Source organism: Stegastes partitus, unplaced genomic scaffold, assembly GCF_000690725.1.
Source record: "Stegastes partitus isolate 25-593 unplaced genomic scaffold, Stegastes_partitus-1.0.2 Scaffold1434, whole genome shotgun sequence".
NCBI lineage: Eukaryota > Metazoa > Chordata > Actinopteri > Pomacentridae > Stegastes > Stegastes partitus.
In genome coordinates, this window is record NW_007579165.1 from 162,528 (window position 1) to 182,844 (window position 20,317).

The following is a 20,317-nucleotide window of genomic DNA, read 5'->3' on the forward strand; positions in this document are numbered from 1 at the left end:
ATAAATCGAAGACTTACAAAATACCTTTCCAGGGTAGGAAACGTAAAAAGATATAATTTAGTTAAAAAACGTATGTCAGATGTATGCTCGGTGACACATGGACCCAGAAAGCATGAACTGGCTTTCACAGAAGCAATGCTAACATGCTAATTTATCAGTAGTTTTGTGATTTAGCTCGCCAACATTTGCTAATTAGGACAAAGAACAGCTGAGGCTAATGGAAATGTCATTTTTGAGTGGCTCAAATTAACATTTTAATTAACTAGGTGAAATGTCACACGATTGTCGCTACAATTTTTTGCAATTTTTCCAACAACCACAAAATTCAACCTGCTGGTGCCGCTACAAAAGTCATGGATCAGCAAAGTCATCTGTTGGGACCAGATTGGCTAAAAATCCTGCTTTTTTTTAAAATGAGCTAGACTGGCTCGTGATCATGGAATTTAAACCGGATGAATTTTATTTTTTGAGTCGAGAGCCGATAATGCCGACACTTTCATGCGTTTTAGCTGTAAATGTCTGCACACAGAGCTAAAGAACTGAATAAATAAGTCATCCATTCTGTGTTTTATTTGTCTATTGATTTTGTGTTTTCCATTTAGTCAGTTTTGTATAATATAATCATTCTGTTTCATCGATGCCCAAAAGCCTAATGTGTAAAATATAAAATCTATGCGGGTGCACAGCTTTTTACTAACAGACTACATTTCCATCCCTTTGCAACAACAACACACGACAGAATTTTCTCCCCACAAGGACTCCACCACCGAGCATTTATCCCTGGATATTGTAAACAGTGAGGAAATTGATTTTGCTGATCAAAGATAGATCCCTCGAGAGCCCTTCTAATGGAGATGATGTCGGCCTTGAGGAAGATTCATGGTAAAATAGCAAGGAACAGGGACAGAGGAGCCAAGATACAGAGGAGAGTAAATAGAAGGGACAGATGAGTAATACTGCAAAGCACGCTGCTATTGTCCTCTAAGAGAAATGTGCATTTGTCTATGAGCTATACATTTGCATTTTGGCCATTTAGACACTCTGCCAACCGGATCTTAGTCATTACAAGAAATTCTCTGTTTGAGATTTTCCATCTGGAGAGCTGCTTTAAAGGCGTTTAAAGAGAACAAACATGCTTTCACATTTCTCTTGTGCGTTTCATTTCTTGCATCACTCAGCCAGAAACTGAGGTTTGTTAATCACCGCTCGTGTCTGGGGAAGATGCAAACTAACCTCTTGCTAAGGCCTGCCCTCCTTATTTATTGTTGCTACGCCTGTCAAGCGTGGAGATGTTTGACAGCACGGTGACAGCCTTAATTAGCAACTCTTAGTCATTTTTTTTCAAACAGCTGGTTATTGACTTCAAAAAGAGATAGCCATCAGTGTTGTCGACTGATATGAGAACAAGCGCCCACACATTTTATTAGCTAATTAAGCTAATTAGGTAGTAAAATGAAGGCAGCCGGACTGGTTTTGTAAAGACGTTCTTATCTGAAAGACTTCCTTCAGTTCTGAAGCTACAAGAAACTCAAACAAGTGGCTTCTTTTTAGCACTTCTGCAATGAAACTGACGCTAGTTTAGATGTAGTTGATTTAACATGGCTGTGTGATTGTTTTTACCAGCGTTCACAATCAGACTTTCAAACACCTTGGAAGATTTAGGCCTTGTCCACACGTAGCAGGGTTTTGTAATCGAATGGAACCGAATATCCTCCCCCGTCCGTCTAGAAAAAAACCTACGTACACACCACCTCGTTTATAGAAAAAAAATTCATCCACACCTAATCGCATAAGTGCGTTTTTAAGTACATTCATATTCTACGTGAGGATGACTCCGATGACAGGAGGGACGACCAGGACATACGGAAATTGTCACACCGTTCCTCCAGGAGCACGATTTCCATCTTAAAGTTCTCCCACCAGCTGGCAGTGCGTCCCGGTCTGACCCAAAACTGTGTCTTTGACGGAGAACATGCCTCGGACGTGGAATGGCGAGGTGGCGGAAAACAACCGTCCTTAACACCGCCCTTAATCTGTGTTCTTGTACGTGGAGCCGTATCTGGGTTTGTAAAAACAATCAAAAGGCTCCTGGACCAGAGACAACGCCGACACAGGTCTGAGGGCGTCCACGCTGTTTCCAAATGTAAACACAGATGTGATGTAAGGAACATATTTTGTCACAGGCAGTGACGTTTTGAAATCTAAAACTTGGTTATTGACGTCCACATGCAGATGTATAAATGGAGGATTCGCAAATCTTCCCTTTGGTCAGAGTTTTGAAAGAAACGTTTTTAATGTCGTAAATGTGCGTTGTCGTGTGGATGACAGGCCGAATCGTAGAAAAATATCTTTGTTTTGTGAGATACCCTGCTACGTGTGGACGAGGTCTTACTGGCAGTTGCAGTTTTTTTCTGAGGTCACAAATTAAATGTTGCTTCACCACTACCTTCTGCCCTGTAGTTCATTTCAATTTCATCGTAGAATAAGGGACAGAAAACCCAACAAAAGCCAAAAAGTTGCTTAACAACGCAGCAATGATTTCTGTTAATTTGACGAAATCTTAACATGTCGCCTTCACGACTCACCAAGTCAGTCCGAGCAACATTTCTGCATCACTCTCAACGCGGCACGAGTCTGAACCGAACGCTGTCGCATCAACAGATCGGCACAGACAAGCGGCGGTACTCTGAGATGTGTGAAGTGATCTGGGGATGGCTTTTTCCACATTTCAGCACCAATATCTCTCCAAAAATATCACCGAGCAAAAAGATACAGTTTTTCTGCCAAAATCACAAAACACCTTTTTTCGATTCACAATGTCACATCTGTTAGACGCTGAAATTGTCCATGAAAATGAAACTTCACCGTGATGACGGGAGACAAGGTCGCAAAACGTTAACAGGAGGTTTGCTGCTTCCAGGAGTTTTTCCTCTCAGCTCAATAAATACCTGCAGCATCAAACAACAGCGGGATCATACAGCAAGAGGCCTTTACAGACATCTAACAACAACTTAAGCTTCATTAATTGCATGAAAATGTAAAAATTGTCCCCAACATGTAGACAGGATTGAGCAAGATCAGGTCACATCACAAGTTTGTAAGCTGCAGTTCAATTCTTTGCTATATTGTTTTTGCTCTAAGCCCCATCCAAGCTGTTGGGATATCTTTGTTTTACTGTAGCTATAGTATTATCACTGATTATCACCATACGTGGACGTAGTTTTTCGGACAGTTTGAAAAACTTGCTGTTTGTTTCGATTTCGTCTTTTAGTACGCCATCAGGCATCTAAAGTCCAGAGTTCATTTGCAAAAACAGATAACGCCATCTTCACAAACCTTCAGAAAACCCACTTTTCCATCGTCTACCTGAGCAAATATCAATCAAACTTAAGTTCTCTATTTTTGTCATTTCTACTGAGTCATATCCACTCAACTTCAGGTTGATTGATGTTATCTCAAGCAAACACAAAAATGTTTTGTTTGAAAATCTACAAAAATCTGTTTTTGCAAATGAACTCTTCGTATGATAAATATTGCACATTTTCAGTGGCCGTATCCGTCACTGTGGATGAGTATGTCTTAGTGAAGCTGTGAGGAAGATTAACGTAAAAGTCTAAATGACAGATTGGCGTCATTTTAACCAAAGCCAGCAATTTTTACGTCTGAGTTACAAAAAGTGGTGACGCCATGACTTGAACAGGACAGGCCTTCAAATGCCAGTGAGGATCTTATACTCTGTGGGGAAAATCTACAAAATAAAGTGTGTGAATGGAGGTTTATTCTTCTTTACATAGACAGTAGTTGCCTTGACGTTGGAAGTGATGCTGGGGTAGATTACTCCACCAGATAACATATCAGCTCTCTGGACACGGTGCTGCTTACATTAGAGCAGATAACCACAGTGTTGAATCCACCCCTTGCGTATCTGTTTACGTCTTGGTGTTGTAAAGGCTCTGCTTGAAACCCTGGTAATCTATCATACTCCAGTGTATCCCCGGACAGCTTCAGAGCTCCAGCGGTTTGGCAAACAGCTGCGTGTGTGTGAATGGCAGGTTACATTATCGACCGGCGTCCCTCCCTCCCTCTACCTACCCTCGGAGCTGATTTCACGGGAACGCACAAGGTCGCTCTTGTTGCCCACCAGGATGATTGGTGTTTGTGGCTGGGACTCCCTGAGAAGGAGGCGGAGCTGGGCGGTGCGGTGGAAACTTCGCCTGTCAGTCACCGAGAAGACCAGGATGCACACATCGCACTGCAGAGCGGACAGGTCCTGAGGGTTGCAAACACAAACACATGCATTATACAGACAGCTGCTCGACTGGCATCCAGTGACGGCTGAGGAGGTGTGGAATGTCAGGTAGCCACCAGAGATCCTTTACACGCCATCGACAAATCAAGGAATTGTCCTTGAAGAACATTTTTTTAAACTCGAGTTTGTGTCGGTGTGCTAACGCCAATTTTTAGCACCGTCCCACGAGAGGATGCTTTGCTCGACTTGACTGTGCACATGTCGCGCTTCACTTTGAATCTCCTGACCCTCTTAACGGTGACCATCAACATCCCGTCGGGGCTTCCTGTCACAGAGGCTCAATTAGCCCGAGTGGCTCTAGCAGAAACAGCAGCTTGTAAGTGCCCGGGACCATCTTTGTCCTCTCGCCGATTCAGTCAGCCGCACATCGGACTGAAGGTGGTTCACGGGTGTAAAATGGGTCATGGCAAGGTTTCTCATTCTGTACTTTTGCTTTGGCGAGCCTACGTTTGCTCGTGTGTGTCTCCTCATCCTTAATGAAGAGTCGACATCAAACCAAAAATCTGGAGGCCAGCTGAGGAGCTGGTATCCAGGGAGCACTCGTGGCCAAATCCTTCCCAGCTGATCACTTGTTGACCTAATTATTTGTCGCGGCCCCAAAATAATATCTTGTCTGTCTTGTATGCGGTGAGTGATATTAGATACCATATGGTTCAGGGTTTAGCGGGTTGAATTCCCTGTGCCTGTGCGCTGCCGAGGACAATGCAATTTTGGATTGAAGTCTCGCCCTGCGGTCATACGGATTAGGTTTTCATTAAAGCTGCACTGAAAAATATGTCAAGTGAGCATGAGTGAAGGGAAAGTTGTCGTTCCTGGGGACGAAAACCCACAGAGAATCCCCTCGTCGTCTTTCATCCTGTCATTCTGGTTTTCAAAAAGCAATCAGGAAAGTCTAATTCAGCAACTAGCTTGAAAACTTTTAAGATGACAGTACTTTAAAAATGTGCGAATCAATATGTTTCATTAACAAAGGAATCAAATTAATGTGTCATGTTGGTGGGGCCCTTCCTAGTGACAAACCAATGAAGAACTATTTGCAGCCTCCTTTAGTTCAGCTGCACATCGTTGGTAATTATTTTGGTTTTATGACTCATAAACTCTGCTCTCATGAACCTCGTGCTCAGCAACAGTCGCAGTTTCCTGCAACGGTGCACTTATAAATGACTTGTATACCAACACCACCCAACAGCAAACACACAAGTCAGCAACTAGCTAGAGAACTTGGTGAAACACTAAAGTGGTTGATGTTTAGCTCAGCAGTTGGTGAATGTAGAAGGTAAAGGAGAGTTAATATTTGTGAGATAAATGCTCAGATCAATAACTCCAAATAATTACTAATCTTGCTCCTTTTCAGTGAGATGTTTACCACCTTGTAGCGGGAAGAACGACTTTAAAGAGCCCATATAATGCACTTTTACAGGTTTATATTTAGATTTTCTGCCTCTACTAGAATATATGTATTTGTTATATTGTTCAAAAACACATGATGTTTCTCATACTGTACATCGCTGCAGGTTCAAGCTCACAGTCTGTCTGAAACGCTCAGTTTTAGCTCCGGTCTCTTAAAGGTCCCCCCTACTGAAAAGCCCAGTTTTCTCTAATTGGTCAGCTGGTTCGACGAAATCTCTCTCTATACTTAGATCCTTAAGGGTAGAGATGTAGCAGAAGTGGCTGTGAGGCAGCAGCTCGTTCCTTGTTTTAGGGCCCAACTAGCCACAAGGCAGGCGATATTTAAATGTGTTACATTGTGATGTCAGTAAGGAATAAAAGAAATGTCTGGACTTCAAACAAGGTGTTTCAAGCAGGTAAGAAGCAGCATTTGAACTACTTTGGGAGGTGACTTTGGCCTTTGTGCTGTATCTTTGTCTGCATAAGATTACAAGGGAAAACCCTAAAAGGAGAATAAGCACTCTTTAAAATGATCCTGTTCTTACTGATAAATGTGCTTTAGAATGTTTAATGCTACAATGCATTAAATAAGAAATACATAAAGTCTGATGAAACCCTCCTTTAATTTCTTTTGCAATGCTGCTACACATTTGCATGAGTGTGTAGTGGTAGGTTTTGTGCCTTGTGTGGTGCTGAAGAGGTTAAAACAAACGACATTTTATCTTAGGCTGGACAAGCACAATCAATACAAACTATTTTCCTCCTAAAGACAGAAACCAGAGACCAGACTCCACAGTGTAACGCCAGTCACAGCCACACAGTCAAACCCCATGAATACAGGCCACATTATGACATTACAAGATATACATAGAAGCACCGTTTGAAATCCGGCTGGCTTTTCTGTGAGTGAAGCACAACCTGTGACTGCAGTCCTTAAATAAAAACCATTGTATTTCTGTCCGCTGTTTATGGAGCAGCACCAGAAAATAAAGTTTACGTAACAGTTTCCAGCGTAGAGATTTTTCTGTAAGCTGAGGGGAATTTTATTTGACAGCCGGTTTAAGCTTAAATCTATAACGTTCTATTTTATAAAACGGCAAAAACCCCCCCTAACCTGCGGACCTGCGAAACCCAATCGAGTGGTATTAGGACTCTGAAGCCATAAACGCTGGCGACTGAATCGATATAAAAACATGTTATTTCGAGTAGATAACCCAATCTGCCCGCTAGCTTCGGACGGCATATTGCCTGTGTGTGAGGGCGTGGATGCCCCTGCCCTACATCCACAGCCCCGGAGGCCAATTCCTGCCCTCCAGAGAGTTTCAGACGCCTGAAAAATTCACGCCGTCTCACGCCGGCCAAGAATCGTCGGCTCAGACCCCTGAGCAGGAAATTCACGGGGAGAGCCTTGGCACACGGCGTGTTTGACGGAGCACAGAGAAAACACAAGGAGAGGAGAGGGAGGCCGATGGCCACCTGTCACCGTCTGATTGGGGGGGACGAGGACGAAGAGGAGGAAGAGGAGGATTGACAACAACAAGACAGAGAGTAACTGAGAGGAGGAGACACTAATCTTTGTAAGCAAAGGAGTACCAACGCGGAGTGGACATCGATTAGGAGCGTGATGGAGCGCTCCGGGAGGAAAACTGCGACCGAGTAAATACGCTTCTCTATCAAACGGAGGCAGATCAACTGAGGACAGTGCCAGCTCTTTCTTTCCCTCGCTGCCTTTTTTCTCTCGATTGAGCGGCTCCTCTCTGTTCACGGAGAGCAGGCCATCTGTCAGTAGCTGCTCCTCCCGTACACAAATGAAGACAAAAAAGCCGGGCAACGCATACAACCCCCGAATCCACACAGTATTCACTGAGCGTTCAGGGAAATATTAATGAAAATCTCACAACAACACGGGACTCATCTGGTTAATTAGGCAATTATCTGTAAGATTCCATCTTCATGTGCCGTCACCTTGTTACACACATCAAACAAAAACACATGGACACTTTATTTTTCTCGGTTTGACCTCCTGAAGGCGCAGCTTCAAACATCTGCTGTAAATCCTGCCTGGAAAAACGAAAGCCGCATTATGCAGCCAATTATATCTGACAATCGGTTTAAGCTTCAATCAATAACTTTTCACTGTGTTATTTATAAAACCCTAATGAACAAACCCAATCAAGTTTTATTGGGACTCTAAAGCCATAAACGCGAGTGACTGAATCAATATAAAAACAGATTATCTCAAAGGTTCAAACAACTGCTGGAAACCCTGATCAGAAAAAAAAGAAAGGAAGCTGTAACAGTGTAAAAATCATATTGGTGGCTTTTAAATAAAATATTCCACAATCATTCTGCATGGAGGAATATTTGCTGGCTAAGTGTGATTTCTCTCAACATCCAGGCTGAGATTCTCACACTCAGATTATGATTGCATAGCCATAAATTCCCTACTGTAGTAACAGAACCTGATTTGTATTCAAAGCTACGACGCCGGCTCTGTATTAAAATTATGAATAAATGATAGCCTTATTTTTGGTTGGGCAATTTTTTTGCTTTGGGCTACGTCCTCGAATGACTACCCTGCATGTCGCATGTTGTTGCCCATCATTTACGACCGCGCATTACGATCCGTCTTACTGATAGCTTCGGTTTCATGTAACTCAGATTTACTGAGACCATAAACATAGCATAAATACATATTTATAGCAACGCGAAGTGAGTTGGATACACTCTGCATGAACGATGTCAAATGGGGAAATCATTCAACCCTTCATACACCATGACAAATACAACATTTAACAAAAAAAAAAAAAACGTAATCTCCCATTAGACAGGCCTGCCTGTTCTGAATAATGAAAAAGGCTCATAAATCAGGCTTAATTCTTCCACGTTTCCTGTTTCTGACACAGATAAGAAAAATGCATCCAATAAAGACTGACAGAAAACATGGATTGCAGCTTTATCAGTGCAGGCATGACTTTACTTTTTGATTAAGAGATTGTGCACATGGCTTGTGCAGACCCGACATCCGGAAACGTTGGACGGAAAGGTCTCAAAAAGTTCTTGTGTAAAAGAAGAAGTCCATCCAATGACTGTTCTGACATATCTGGACAACTAAACACTCTTTCAAGCAGCGCCTATGGAAAAAAAGTTGATGTACTCAAACACGTGGCACAAAAAACGGACATTTTTCTAATTTAAATAAATTTAAATACAGAATAACTCAACTAAATTCATCACATTTTCAATCCAAGAAAAAAAAGGGAACCGGGTTTCCAGATTCTGTGTCAAAAAACCTTCTCATTTAAACCTCTGACATCTAGGCTCTGCTGTTCTCTTTGCTTTTAAAGTGTGGTGGTGTCATCGTGCCAAGATCTAAAGAGCTCTCTAAGACCTTCAGGGGAAAAAAAAAAGAGTTGAAGATGTCTCTAAATCTGGCAAGGGATTTAAGGGAAACTATTCAACTAAATCATTCCACTGGAAGGAAAATAATGTTCTGTAGATTTCAAGTGACTGCCAATTTGTCCAGGACTGGCTGCCCCAGACAGTTTAGTCCAAGAGCAGAACGTCTTATGCAAAAGAAAAGAGACTCTCCAAGTACCCCACACATTTCATTAAAGCATCTGCAGGTAACTCTTCAACTGGTGGAGTCAGAGTGTCCGTCTACAATCAGCAAGAGATTGCACACAGTCGACCTGCATGGGAGGTGTGAAAGGAAGGAGTCTTCGCTGTCCAAACAGAACATTAGAGCAAAATGACAGTTTGCCAGCGAACACGCAGGCAAAGAGCAGAATGTTTGGAATAATGTGCTCCGGACAGACGAACCAAAGACAGAGCTGTTCGGCCTAAGCGGCGGCAGACATGTTGGGTACAGACTGAGGACGAACCAGCTGTGGAGCACGGTGGTGGAAACGGCGTCATTAATTCAACTATGAATTCTGCATCACATCAAAGAGCGCTTCAAGACAATGTAAAACCACGGGTCTGCGTATTGAAGTTGAATTGGCAGTGAACATTTCAGCTGGATGAAGATTATAAGCACGCAGCAAATCCGCCAATAAAAAAAAAAAAACGGCCAAAAGAGAAGAAATGGAGGATTATGGAACGGCTTCATCAAAGTATGAGCGAGAAAACTCTGAAACATCTTGCAGCTGAAGGAGCTCGGCCTGCAAGAATTGTGAAATAATATTTTAGCAAGCTGATGTTCAAGACTGGTGGAAAGTTATGCAAAAAAAAAAAAAAAACCTGCGAGAAGTTATTTCTGCTAAAGAGGGTAACGATATCTTCAAAGACCAAGAGTGCGCTTGGTTTCTCCACAGAAGAATATTACATCTGTTGATACTGTTGTTGAATAAATGATTTTTAAAGCTCATTTTCCTCGTGGTTTATCTGTAGGCGCAGCTTCAAAGAGGATCAAGTGTCCAAATAAATCCAAAAATATGTCCATTCCATACATTTTTTTTTTTGGACACATCCACATAGTTTCCAGTTATTTTACCAGCTTTTCACACAAGCGATGCATATTATACTTAAGTGTGCACAAACATACATTAGCATGCACTCCACAGAGCACTCACCTGCTGGAGCCCTGCTCTACATCAGCAACCATTAACAGTGAGGACAATGAATCACTTATCAGACATCATTTGCATAACATGTTGTGGCTCCGTGAGCACTCAGAATTATTATTCCTTCCAGTTGTGGGGGGGAAAAAAAAAGGCAGAAAACACAGCCTTCAGCCCCTTTTTTTCGAGAGTGTGTGAGCATGTGTGCGTACGTATGCGTTCGTCATTATGCAACGCGCTCCTCGCCGCCCGGATCGCAGACCCTGGGCGACGGCAATCTATTGGCAACTAAGTCATTTGCTTTGCAGAACAAGATACATGAGCAAAGCAGCTTAGGGCCTTTACATGGAAACAAAAGGTCAAACACATCCCCACCTGCTTGCACAAACAGGAGCAGGGTGCGCTCACATGCACAGATAAATACATAGACGTTTGGCTTTATCAAAAGCAAACACATGCACTTTGCACACATCTGCCTCTTTGGCATCGGGTTCTGTCTGTCTGTCTGACTCGCTGTCAGAACAAAATGAAAGCGCAGGAGAATCAATAACGATGCCGTGGTGATGAATGAAGGGAATGAAAAAGAGACAGAAAAAGGAGGGAAGACATGGGGGAGGAGGGGCAAAAGCGAGAAGAGGAGCCGGAGAGCACCTTGCTGTATGGCTAAGTCACAATCTGATAATAGGATGACCAAGCTTAGCGCACAGAATGCTGAGTTAGTGGGTTTGTTCCTTTTCTCTCACTTAGTTTCTGCTGCAAAGAGACAATGCTTCCCTAAGGAAATATATTACTGAGGCCATCTGGCCCGAGCACACATCTCCATACACACACACAAACATAAGCGCTCCGTAAGCCGATGACCACGAATGACCACATCGCTGCTGCATGCGGCTGACATCACAGCACAGACTTAGTGCACCACCACACAGACTGCTGCAGACGATTGCGTGCCTTGTCTACCAACCACCGCTCACACACACACACACACACACACACCCCACATACACAAAAGAATGGGGTGGTAGCGAGTGTCCCCGTATGACCCAGATTCAAGATTTAATATGCCAGCATGTGGAGCCTCCACCCTGCTGAACTGTCCATTAGCAAATCCCTGAATCCCCGCTCGTTTCAGGGATGCTCTTCTGTGTTTGACCTCTAACCTCCACTGGGAGGCAGTGGGAGGATAAAAGAGGATTTCCCTCCAGGATGCAACGGACGACTGTTATTAAAAACATTTGGCAACCTTTGTATTGTAAGGTTTAATAATGGAAATCCTATTATCGTGAGACTATTTGTGTATGTTTGCTGAACCTAGTCGATCATCTTTAAAAAGAAATGATTTAATTCGTGAAGTGTTCGATACGTCACATTTTTCATTTCATCAGTATTGTAATTTTTTTAAGTGATACTCAGTGTAATAAATTGATTTCCGTCTGAGCTCTCTGTCCATAGCCACTCTGAGGTCTTGAGCAGCGCCCCACCCACGGCACGATCTGACTAGTCTGGTTACACATCACAAGTACTGGCCTGTCAGCGCTGAATAATACATGCTGAAAAGCTTCTTCAATTAAACATATGTAAAATAAATAATAAACAAAGGCATTCTGACTAAATTTTGTCTTGGAGCTTGCGTTTTTACCATTTTTAAGACCAAGATTTCCATGACTGCGATGATACCGTACCGACCTGTCAATCACAATGTAGCCCCGCCCTACAAACATACACTGATTTATTCTTGTTTATTTTCCTCTAAATTGGACCGTCATTACAAAATGAACATCATGCTGTATTAAGGGAGATTCAACACTAGTGACTGAGACCATAAGCTTAATAAGAGGGCGTTAACTGAGGTAGCAGATCAGTTGAAAAGTCGGGTCATTTTCTCATAGATTTCTATATGATCGCCTCCTGCTGGTCATTAGAAAGAATGCCGGCTTCACTTTTTTTTTAATATTTCCAGAGCTTACATCCATCTTTTATACAATCTATGACTTGAACAACTGAATGTTTAACTGTCATGATAGCTGGCTTACAAATGTCAATGACCCAGTTTGGCAAAAATGCTAATAATTGTCATGACTCTGACACAAAGCGGAGATTATTTTGTTTCTTGCTGGAGTTTGACGTCAAGCAGATTTTGACTATTCGCTGCACAAATAGGCTACATTGTTAATTTTAACCAGTGTTTGTTAGCAAGTCACTTAAAGCTACTGCGACTGCTTTATAACAAAACAAAATAAGTTAGCTACAGTAGCAGACCATGTTTTCGTAATGCCCAATACCATGCTTCTAATTAGGTCGTGTCTCTCTACAGGTGATGACGACAGGCCATTTTTGACGGCACTACTCAGGTATCGATAATTCTGTCAGGCCTTGAAACACTGCTGTAGGAATGCTAATTGGTTAAACTCAGAGGAAACAACAGCTGATTGGTTAAACTGGAAGAGGACAACAAGCGCCATTTTTCAAGTGTTCTCTTTTCTAACATCTTAAAATTCACTTTATAGACTTTAACACAACAAACCCACCATTGTCTTACTTATGTCCAGTAACTACTTGTTGTCATTGTTTTGGCGCGACCAGAGAGACGCTATTGGATGAGACACTGCAATGGAAACAGAAAAAGAAGCAAAACCTGAAGATTACATTCACGCCACGTTTGCCTCGGGTTCAGGACTACGCATGGTGCTCAGACACCAACGGTCATGACCTTACCTTGGTGTATGCTAATGTGGAAGTATAACCAGAGATATTCAAAGAGAGAGACTCGTGACTGAAGGAAGCCTGAATAGAAATCAGAAAACCAGCTCCCTCCACAACACCAATCATCTACTTCGCTGGGAAACATCCAGCCAATTGTTGCAGTGACTCAAGCGTGGTGCGCTACAAACTGTTGGGGAAAAAAAACTTATTTCAGGGCAAAGCACCAAGTATTTTTTTCTCATAGTTCACTGGTGATTTTAAACATGCTGTTTATCCAGACAGGGGACCTTTGAAGTTGCACTCATGGAGTCTCCCTATTCTTTCAGCTAGGGACCGGGTCTTAGTAGCCTGAAATAACTGCCTGGGGGCAAAACCAAAGATGCCTTATGAGTAGTCAGAGTTGACGACAAGAACTTTCTTATAAATAAATCAGAACTGGGCTAAAAAGAAGAACAGCAGACAGAGGGACAGTAGGAAAAGAAAGCTGTATGAGTTTGGACTCATTTTGTGTTGTATTAGTCAAGTTTATGATACAGACTGTATTATCCATTAGAAATAAATACATCAATATTGTCTAATAAAGACTTAACAGTTGACTAATTTTAAGAAAATCTGTTTTCTGTAAGTGCATATTAGTAGTTGTTCCATCTTCAATCCTCCTGATCTTCAAACCTCCATTTAAAATCCTAACAGGACTTCGACGGTGCACGTTTGCTCCTCAGATGCTCTGCAGCAGCCGAGATTTCAACTGAGTTTTTCATTTAGTTGATTCTGGTTCACACACAGTTTTTTTTATTTTTTTTTACACAAATAAATTGAGTATTGACTCCCAGTGGAGACTAAAATAAACAAAACTGCTAACGTGTAATAGCTTATGTGGATTAGGGCAAGAAACGAGAAACTGCAAATAGTGCGGAACGACTCTCATAAGACCGTCGAACAGCAAAAACAGGAAAGAGAAAAATGTCCGGGGAGTTCCTTCCCTGATGATTCAATGCCAAAATCTGTCTCTGTTCCAAGAACTGGCAAGTTAAATGATGTTTCTCTGCCTTCCTAATCGAGCAAAGAAATGTGGTCAAGGAGCAATTATCTTGCTCCAAATTACATCCTGGTCTTTTTCTCTGACTTGCTTAAACATAATAAACGATCCATTCCTGAAGGGGCACCGGCGAATTCTCCTCACTGCATCCTCATAAACACATGCATCGCATATCACTGGCCTACATTTTCCCAGGCCTGAGGCTGCACCTTTCAGTTGTGTATAATAAATATTTTAATTTCAAACTATCAAATAATAATGAAAACTCCAAGAGTGATTTCCGCTTGAAATAAATTCAGACGTGCACAGACACTGAGACAAAACCGGTTTAAAGTGAGGAGGCCCACTTGGTCTCCTACATACAGAACCCAGCTGGAGCTGTTTTAAGACATACTGCAACAAAAACCAATGTCAGTCTAAAGGCGGAGGATGCCATGGGACGGCTAGGTCAAGGCCAAGTGTGCCAGTGTTTCTATTTTGGGCGCATGAATGACTTATTTAAACCGTCCTACCCCCATGACGTCAACAACACTCACAACGTCCCAGCGTCTGGCCGAGCAGACTCTCAGCCTTCTGTGCATGTGTACACTGGTGTGTTTTACACATTTGACCACGCCGATGCAGCGTGTGCACGAAAACATGCCGGCCTCGTCAGCACAGTCTGCACATATTTGCAAGTTTCTGCACTCACGGTGAGCTCTACCTGCGGTGTGTTGTGCGCCGCTCCCTGCTCTGCAGTTGTGAAAATTACAGCTCCATCCAGGCCTTCCCGCGTCGATCAGCTGAGCCAAATCAAGAAGCACTCGAAGGAACAATCGGCGAGTGTGAAAGTAGCAGTTTTTCATCTTTTTTGGCAGTTTGCATTGCAAAGGGAACGTTGAGGCCCCACAGCCAACAGTGTTGGATGCTGACTGTTCTAGCATGATCTTATGCGTGAGTGAGTGATTAATTCAGCCTCGTATGTGCGAGTGTGTGTGCGTGCGTGTGTGTGTGTGCGCGCGTGTTGCTATGGTAACTTGGGTGTAGGTTGGGTTGCCCCATGGAGAACGAGCTCGCTACAAGGCCAGAAGCCCGGCCTCTTGGGACGGCGAGCGCTGGCGGTTAATGCTGCCAGTTCAAGGCCAGGGCATGCGTTAGGCAGCTGGATGACATCTGTCTCTGCACCTGACTGCGTGTGACACAATGTGAGTTTACAGTTCCTAAGTATATGTCTTTTATCTACAGGCATTGCCGGGAAAATAGCACATAAAAAATGAGCATGAATTGCCGATTGGGACGCTGTCCAGTCCTCTCTCCCTCCCTGCGCACACACACTGCTGACGGCCCTGGAGTCACTCCAAGCTTCCCGCTGGCCTGCGTCTGCTGCTTCAGCCTTAATGCCCTGCCTTGTATTAACACGCACAGAATAACAAATGTAATTAACTCTCAGTGAGATTTAACCGGTGGAATGAGACGAGCAAGCACCAAAAAAAAAAGAAAAGAAAAAAAAAGCCACAGAGTGAAGAGACGGGGAGATTTTAAGGTGACGACAGCTGCAGGAAGGAAGGGCAACAAAACTGGCAGCGAGAAAGGGAGGAGAAGGCTTTCCTCAGAGTGAAATGTAGCTGCATGTGAATAATTTAACCTTAAGGGGAGAAGCCCCTGAAAGCCCAGTGGACATCTAGAATAGGACGATCCACCCGACACACTAATTAGAGTGCTCTGCTGTTCCATCACATTATTAATGTGCCTTAATTAAGGCATTAATAACGGCACGCTTTTTCGATTCTGCATAATGTCCTCGGTGTCACAAGAAGCTTTCTGACAAGCTGTTATTGTTTGCCGCCGCCGCTGCCTGCTGTAGCTCAACTTCTTTCTGCTGCAGAAAACCATGGCCACGGGGTCGCATTAACTCCCTCACACTGCTCGCCACAAACGACTGATGATGCTCAGCGGCAGCGATTTTAGCCCTCGCCAAAGAAAAAAAATTCTTGTTCGCTGTAGATTTGAATTGAATCAAATAGAGTTAACAAGGGAGCGTTTTCTACTTTTTTCCAAATGAGAGAACTTCAAAAAGCTCAACTACAGAGAGCACAGCTGCTCCCGCAGGAGTCCCTGCACAGTGTAGGACGCACACACACAAGAACCCAAATGTGCACAAATAAACGCAAAAAGAAAGAACGAACTCTCTTTACACTCCAATGCACACAAATAATTTGCCCATCACAGAAATTGAACAAATGGGCTTTTCGGGGCAGACTATTTCGAAACTAGAAGATCTGAAGGATGCCGTGGAGAGAAGGAGGTCACCAGAGCGAGAAAGGACAAACAAGACACTAACTCACCTGCTTCCAGTTGTCGTAAATGATGACTTTGCTGTCCTCGTCGTCCACCGTCACTGTGCACTCGTAGCCCTCACCTGCGAATAAACACCCAGAGCAGCATTAAAAGCACAGTACGTACAGCGTGACACTTAAAACCAGGGGTGCGATGGGTTAAATCACTAAATTTGCTTAAGTAAAACGCCTGCAGGTTCAACTGCTGCCTCGAAATGTTGTTAATCCAAGTCTTACAAAATGTCCTTGACCTGCTCCACAAATCTTAAATCAGTTTCTGTGAAGATTACTCAGAAGAGTCTGAATGCACTGAGGCTGTCTGGGGCCAGCTGATGTGTTTATGAGGACGTTCTTGTTTGGACATTTTTATATTTAAAGGCTTGTAAGGACGTTTCAGTCCATCTGTCAGTCCGGCCAGATCTGTGGCTCTCAGCTCCAAACCCATTTATTCTCACTGAAGAGGCAAATCTTTAAAAATGGGTCACTAATATATATGTTTTTTTCATTTTCAACAAAGGTAAAAGTAATTTTTTAAAACTCCCAGGTATTAGTTGAAGCGGGACTATTTTCAGCAGCGGATTTATTGTCTGTGGGCGCACCAGCGAGTACATGAAACTGTTAATCTACAGTTTATCGTGATGAGTGCGAGTCCTCCTGTGCATCTTTTTGAACAACACAGACCTACTTGTTGTTGGGATCAATTGGTCGGTCATTTCACGGGATTTGCTTGCAATAAAAACAATCACCTTTTCGGGAAAAATGCTTCATTTTGGAGCTTTTATTAGCTGTAATGTGACTGCAGTGCTTCCATTCTGAATATGTTAAAAACATTGTGGGTGTATTGAGCAATGACTCACACACCCTTGCAAAATGTACCACCTGCAGTTTTTAGGATAGACTATAACCCAAAATCTGCTCAGATGACATTGGAAAAGTCACTATGATGAGCACGTCATCTATTTTAAGGCATCAGATCACCCAGTCCCCCGGTGTTAACTAGTGACTGGTGTTTACTCGTAATTACTTGGCGAAGGCGTGTATTGTTCGGTAAGGTGTGATTCCACTCACAGCTGATACAATGCAAGAGCATCTGTTGAAAACCATCAAAAAAAATGTTAATTAAATAGGTGTTGGGTAGTTTTTTTTTTTCTCACACTTTGCGATTTGCAGTGGAATATTTTAGCACCTTGCATAATGAGAGCGCCATTGTGGAAACACGTACGAGCATCTTGGGTGAAAGTGCTTTTTTCTGTCCATTTATGATGCATGAATCCCAGTGTACAACATAGGAAGTAATGAATACTGTATGGCCCGAGTCAGGGGCAAGCCGGCTTTACGCAAGAGGGACACCAGTCGCCTCTTAGTGACACTGACTTATCGATCGGCCGGTCGAAGGCTTGAGGAGCAGAGCTGATTATCACCGAGCGGTGTGACAGATAGACCTTCTGACTGGCAGAGGCCACGGGGGAGGGGAAAGAGAATCAAGACCGTCTTTAGCAGATATAATGCGAGATGTATCAAGATAGAAATATACCTACAGGCAACACAGCCAATAACCATACGTACCCTTTGGGTAGCCGTGGAGATCTGGGCTGCCCACAGCTTCCTATAAAATATTAATCTACAGCTAGCAGCTGGTTACCTTAGCTTAGCATTAAACCAGCAAACAGGAGGTGCTGCTGTTGATTGGTCCACACCAATCTGTCTGATGCCGGTATATTAAATATGTAAGTAAAGCATATAAACAGGGAAAAATGACTAACCTGTAGATTTCTGGGAGCAGCTGCCAAGAAATCTGGGTTTTTCATACCTATTAAACTAACAAGATATAGTGTGTAGTTAGATATAGTTTGTTTTTTAACCTTAAGACAAAGTCAAGCTAACTATTTTTGCCTTTTGCTTGTTTTATTTGGTGCACATCATTCTTGTCCACATGATGCGTGTTTATTGTGGCGACGATCTTCTCATCCAACTATCGCCACGGCAGCGAATCAGCAATTACCACAATGTTTCCTTTTAAATGCATTAAAGGTCCTATATGATGGAAAAGCCATGTTCATTGTATTTTGTGGTTAACTTGGAAGTGCGAAATAAAAGCTGTTAATATATGAAGATGTTTACAGCAAAGCCTCCCTGGTTTACAAGCGAGTAAGAATTCCACCCAGGTGCTACGTAATGCTTAACCAACCGATAGTTTTCTTCCTGAAGGGGGCGGGAACAGCAGCAGCTCATTGGTTTTCAGAGCAAAACAGCCCTAAAACCAGTGGTTAAACAGCAAATAAACTGAAACTATGAGGACATGTGAGACTTGGATTCATTTGCAAAATTGAGGCACAATATGAGACCTTTAATGTCTAAATCGATGTTTGGGTGAACTGATTTTAAGGCTGGATGAGGAAAGGAGACGCTGATTTTTTACGAATTCTACCTCCAGAATAAGTGTCTGAATAAAGCTTTTCTAAAGGTCAAGTCAAGTCAGGTTACTGTTATTTATACAGCGCATATAAAGCAACAGCTGCTGAGCCAGAGTGCTTTCTAGCAGAGAGGAAAGACTGCAAATTCACCTGAAAAGTTTAAATCCTGAGGTTAAGCGCTTACTCCATTACTTCTATGTGAGTTTATCTGAGTAATTTAAATATTGGGGTTAGGGCCACACAATGGGGTTAATTATGCAAATTGTCCTGACTCTGTAAAGGTAAACCTTGGAGGGGCATTAAAAAAGTTCACATTCCCAACGATGTCCAGGCCATTACCACATGCTTGCGTTTCTGAGTCTATGGAGAGGGATCTGTCCGACTGCCCGGCCAACGATAAGGCCAACGACGACTTGCCCACGCCGTTCTGTCCCAGCAGCACTATCCTCAGCGCCCCGCCGTGGCTCTGGTAAGCTGGCTGGGCGGCTGCCGACTGGCTGAAGGACTCGTCTCGAGGCACCGCTGTGTCACTGATAGGCAACGTGGTAGGCTCCTCCGAGCCCGGGATCCAATCACAGTCCTCGGATACGGCCTCTTCCCGTCGCAGCTGGTGCTTGACAGGCAGGGGCGTGCTCCCTCGCCGGAGGGGGGGCGCCGTGGTGAGAAACATACTGTACTGGAATGAAATAGAGACAGAAAAAAAAAAAAAAGACAGGCTTATGTGTAAGTCTAGAAAAGAGCCAAAGGGCGTGACGACATACGGTGCTGCTGGCGGCGGTTTATTCCTTTGGCTTTGGAATCGTTGTAAAGTTCCAAACAGGCTGCAGATCTACCTGTAACGCTGTCTGCTCTAGTCGCTGTTAGCGCCGGAGAACGAGGGGAAGGGTGTTCCGACTTCGTGCAAAGAAGTGCGAGGTGTTAACAATGAAGGTGAGACAAATGAATGGCAGGGCGAGAGAAAGATGCTGATGAGGAGGAGGAGGAGGAGGAAGACACAGGAGCTGCTGGAAGAATGACGGAATATAAAAGGACGTGAAAAGACATCTGGCTGAGGTGGAGACGAGAGAAAGAGAAAGAAGCACTAGAGACAGAAGAAGAGAGATGCCATCTGTGTGTAATAAGTGTGGTCAGGTGGCTCCGCTCTGTACACTGTGTACATCAGGAGAGCAGCATGAATTCACATGAATATAGGTCAAAACATAAAGTCTTGATCTAAATCCCCAGTTATTTCAAAAGAGGAATATGCACAGAGGCTGTTTTCCCCAGAACAATAGTTTGAAAACCTGTGAGTGTGGGTAAGCCTGGCGTGCAATAGTGTGTGTGTGTGTGTGTGTGTGTGTGTGTTGTGCAGCCTCAGCAGGTCAACCATGGACGACCCTCATCAATATTAATACAGCAATTAATCTAGCTCCAGCAGCACCGCTGGGCATCTGCGGCTCGGTGTCTGCCGGTGGCAAAGCTAAGTACAGTATTGGCACTTAATTAAAGGGGATTGACACAATAACTGCAGCACACTAGAATATAATATAATCCAGTTCAGCACCACCGTCGAGCAAAGTCTCGCAAATTACATCGAGCTGAACACC

The 20,317-nt window shown here is 43.3% G+C and overlaps 1 protein-coding gene across 1 annotated transcript in view; it reads right to left on the minus strand.

Annotated features, from left to right (window-relative positions):
- The window catches only part of rem2 (RAS (RAD and GEM)-like GTP binding 2), a 31,409-nt gene extending 12,008 nt beyond the window's left edge, over positions 1–19,401 (minus strand). The window contains exons 1-3 of the mRNA XM_008299575.1: positions 19,071–19,401; positions 16,327–16,400; positions 4,093–4,270 (exon numbers count right to left, since the gene is read on the minus strand). Of these exons, the coding sequence (XP_008297797.1) occupies positions 4,093–4,270; positions 16,327–16,400; positions 19,071–19,401 (583 nt within the window). The remainder of the gene's footprint in view (positions 1–4,092; positions 4,271–16,326; positions 16,401–19,070) is intronic.
- Between the last annotated feature and the right edge of the window lie 916 nt (positions 19,402–20,317).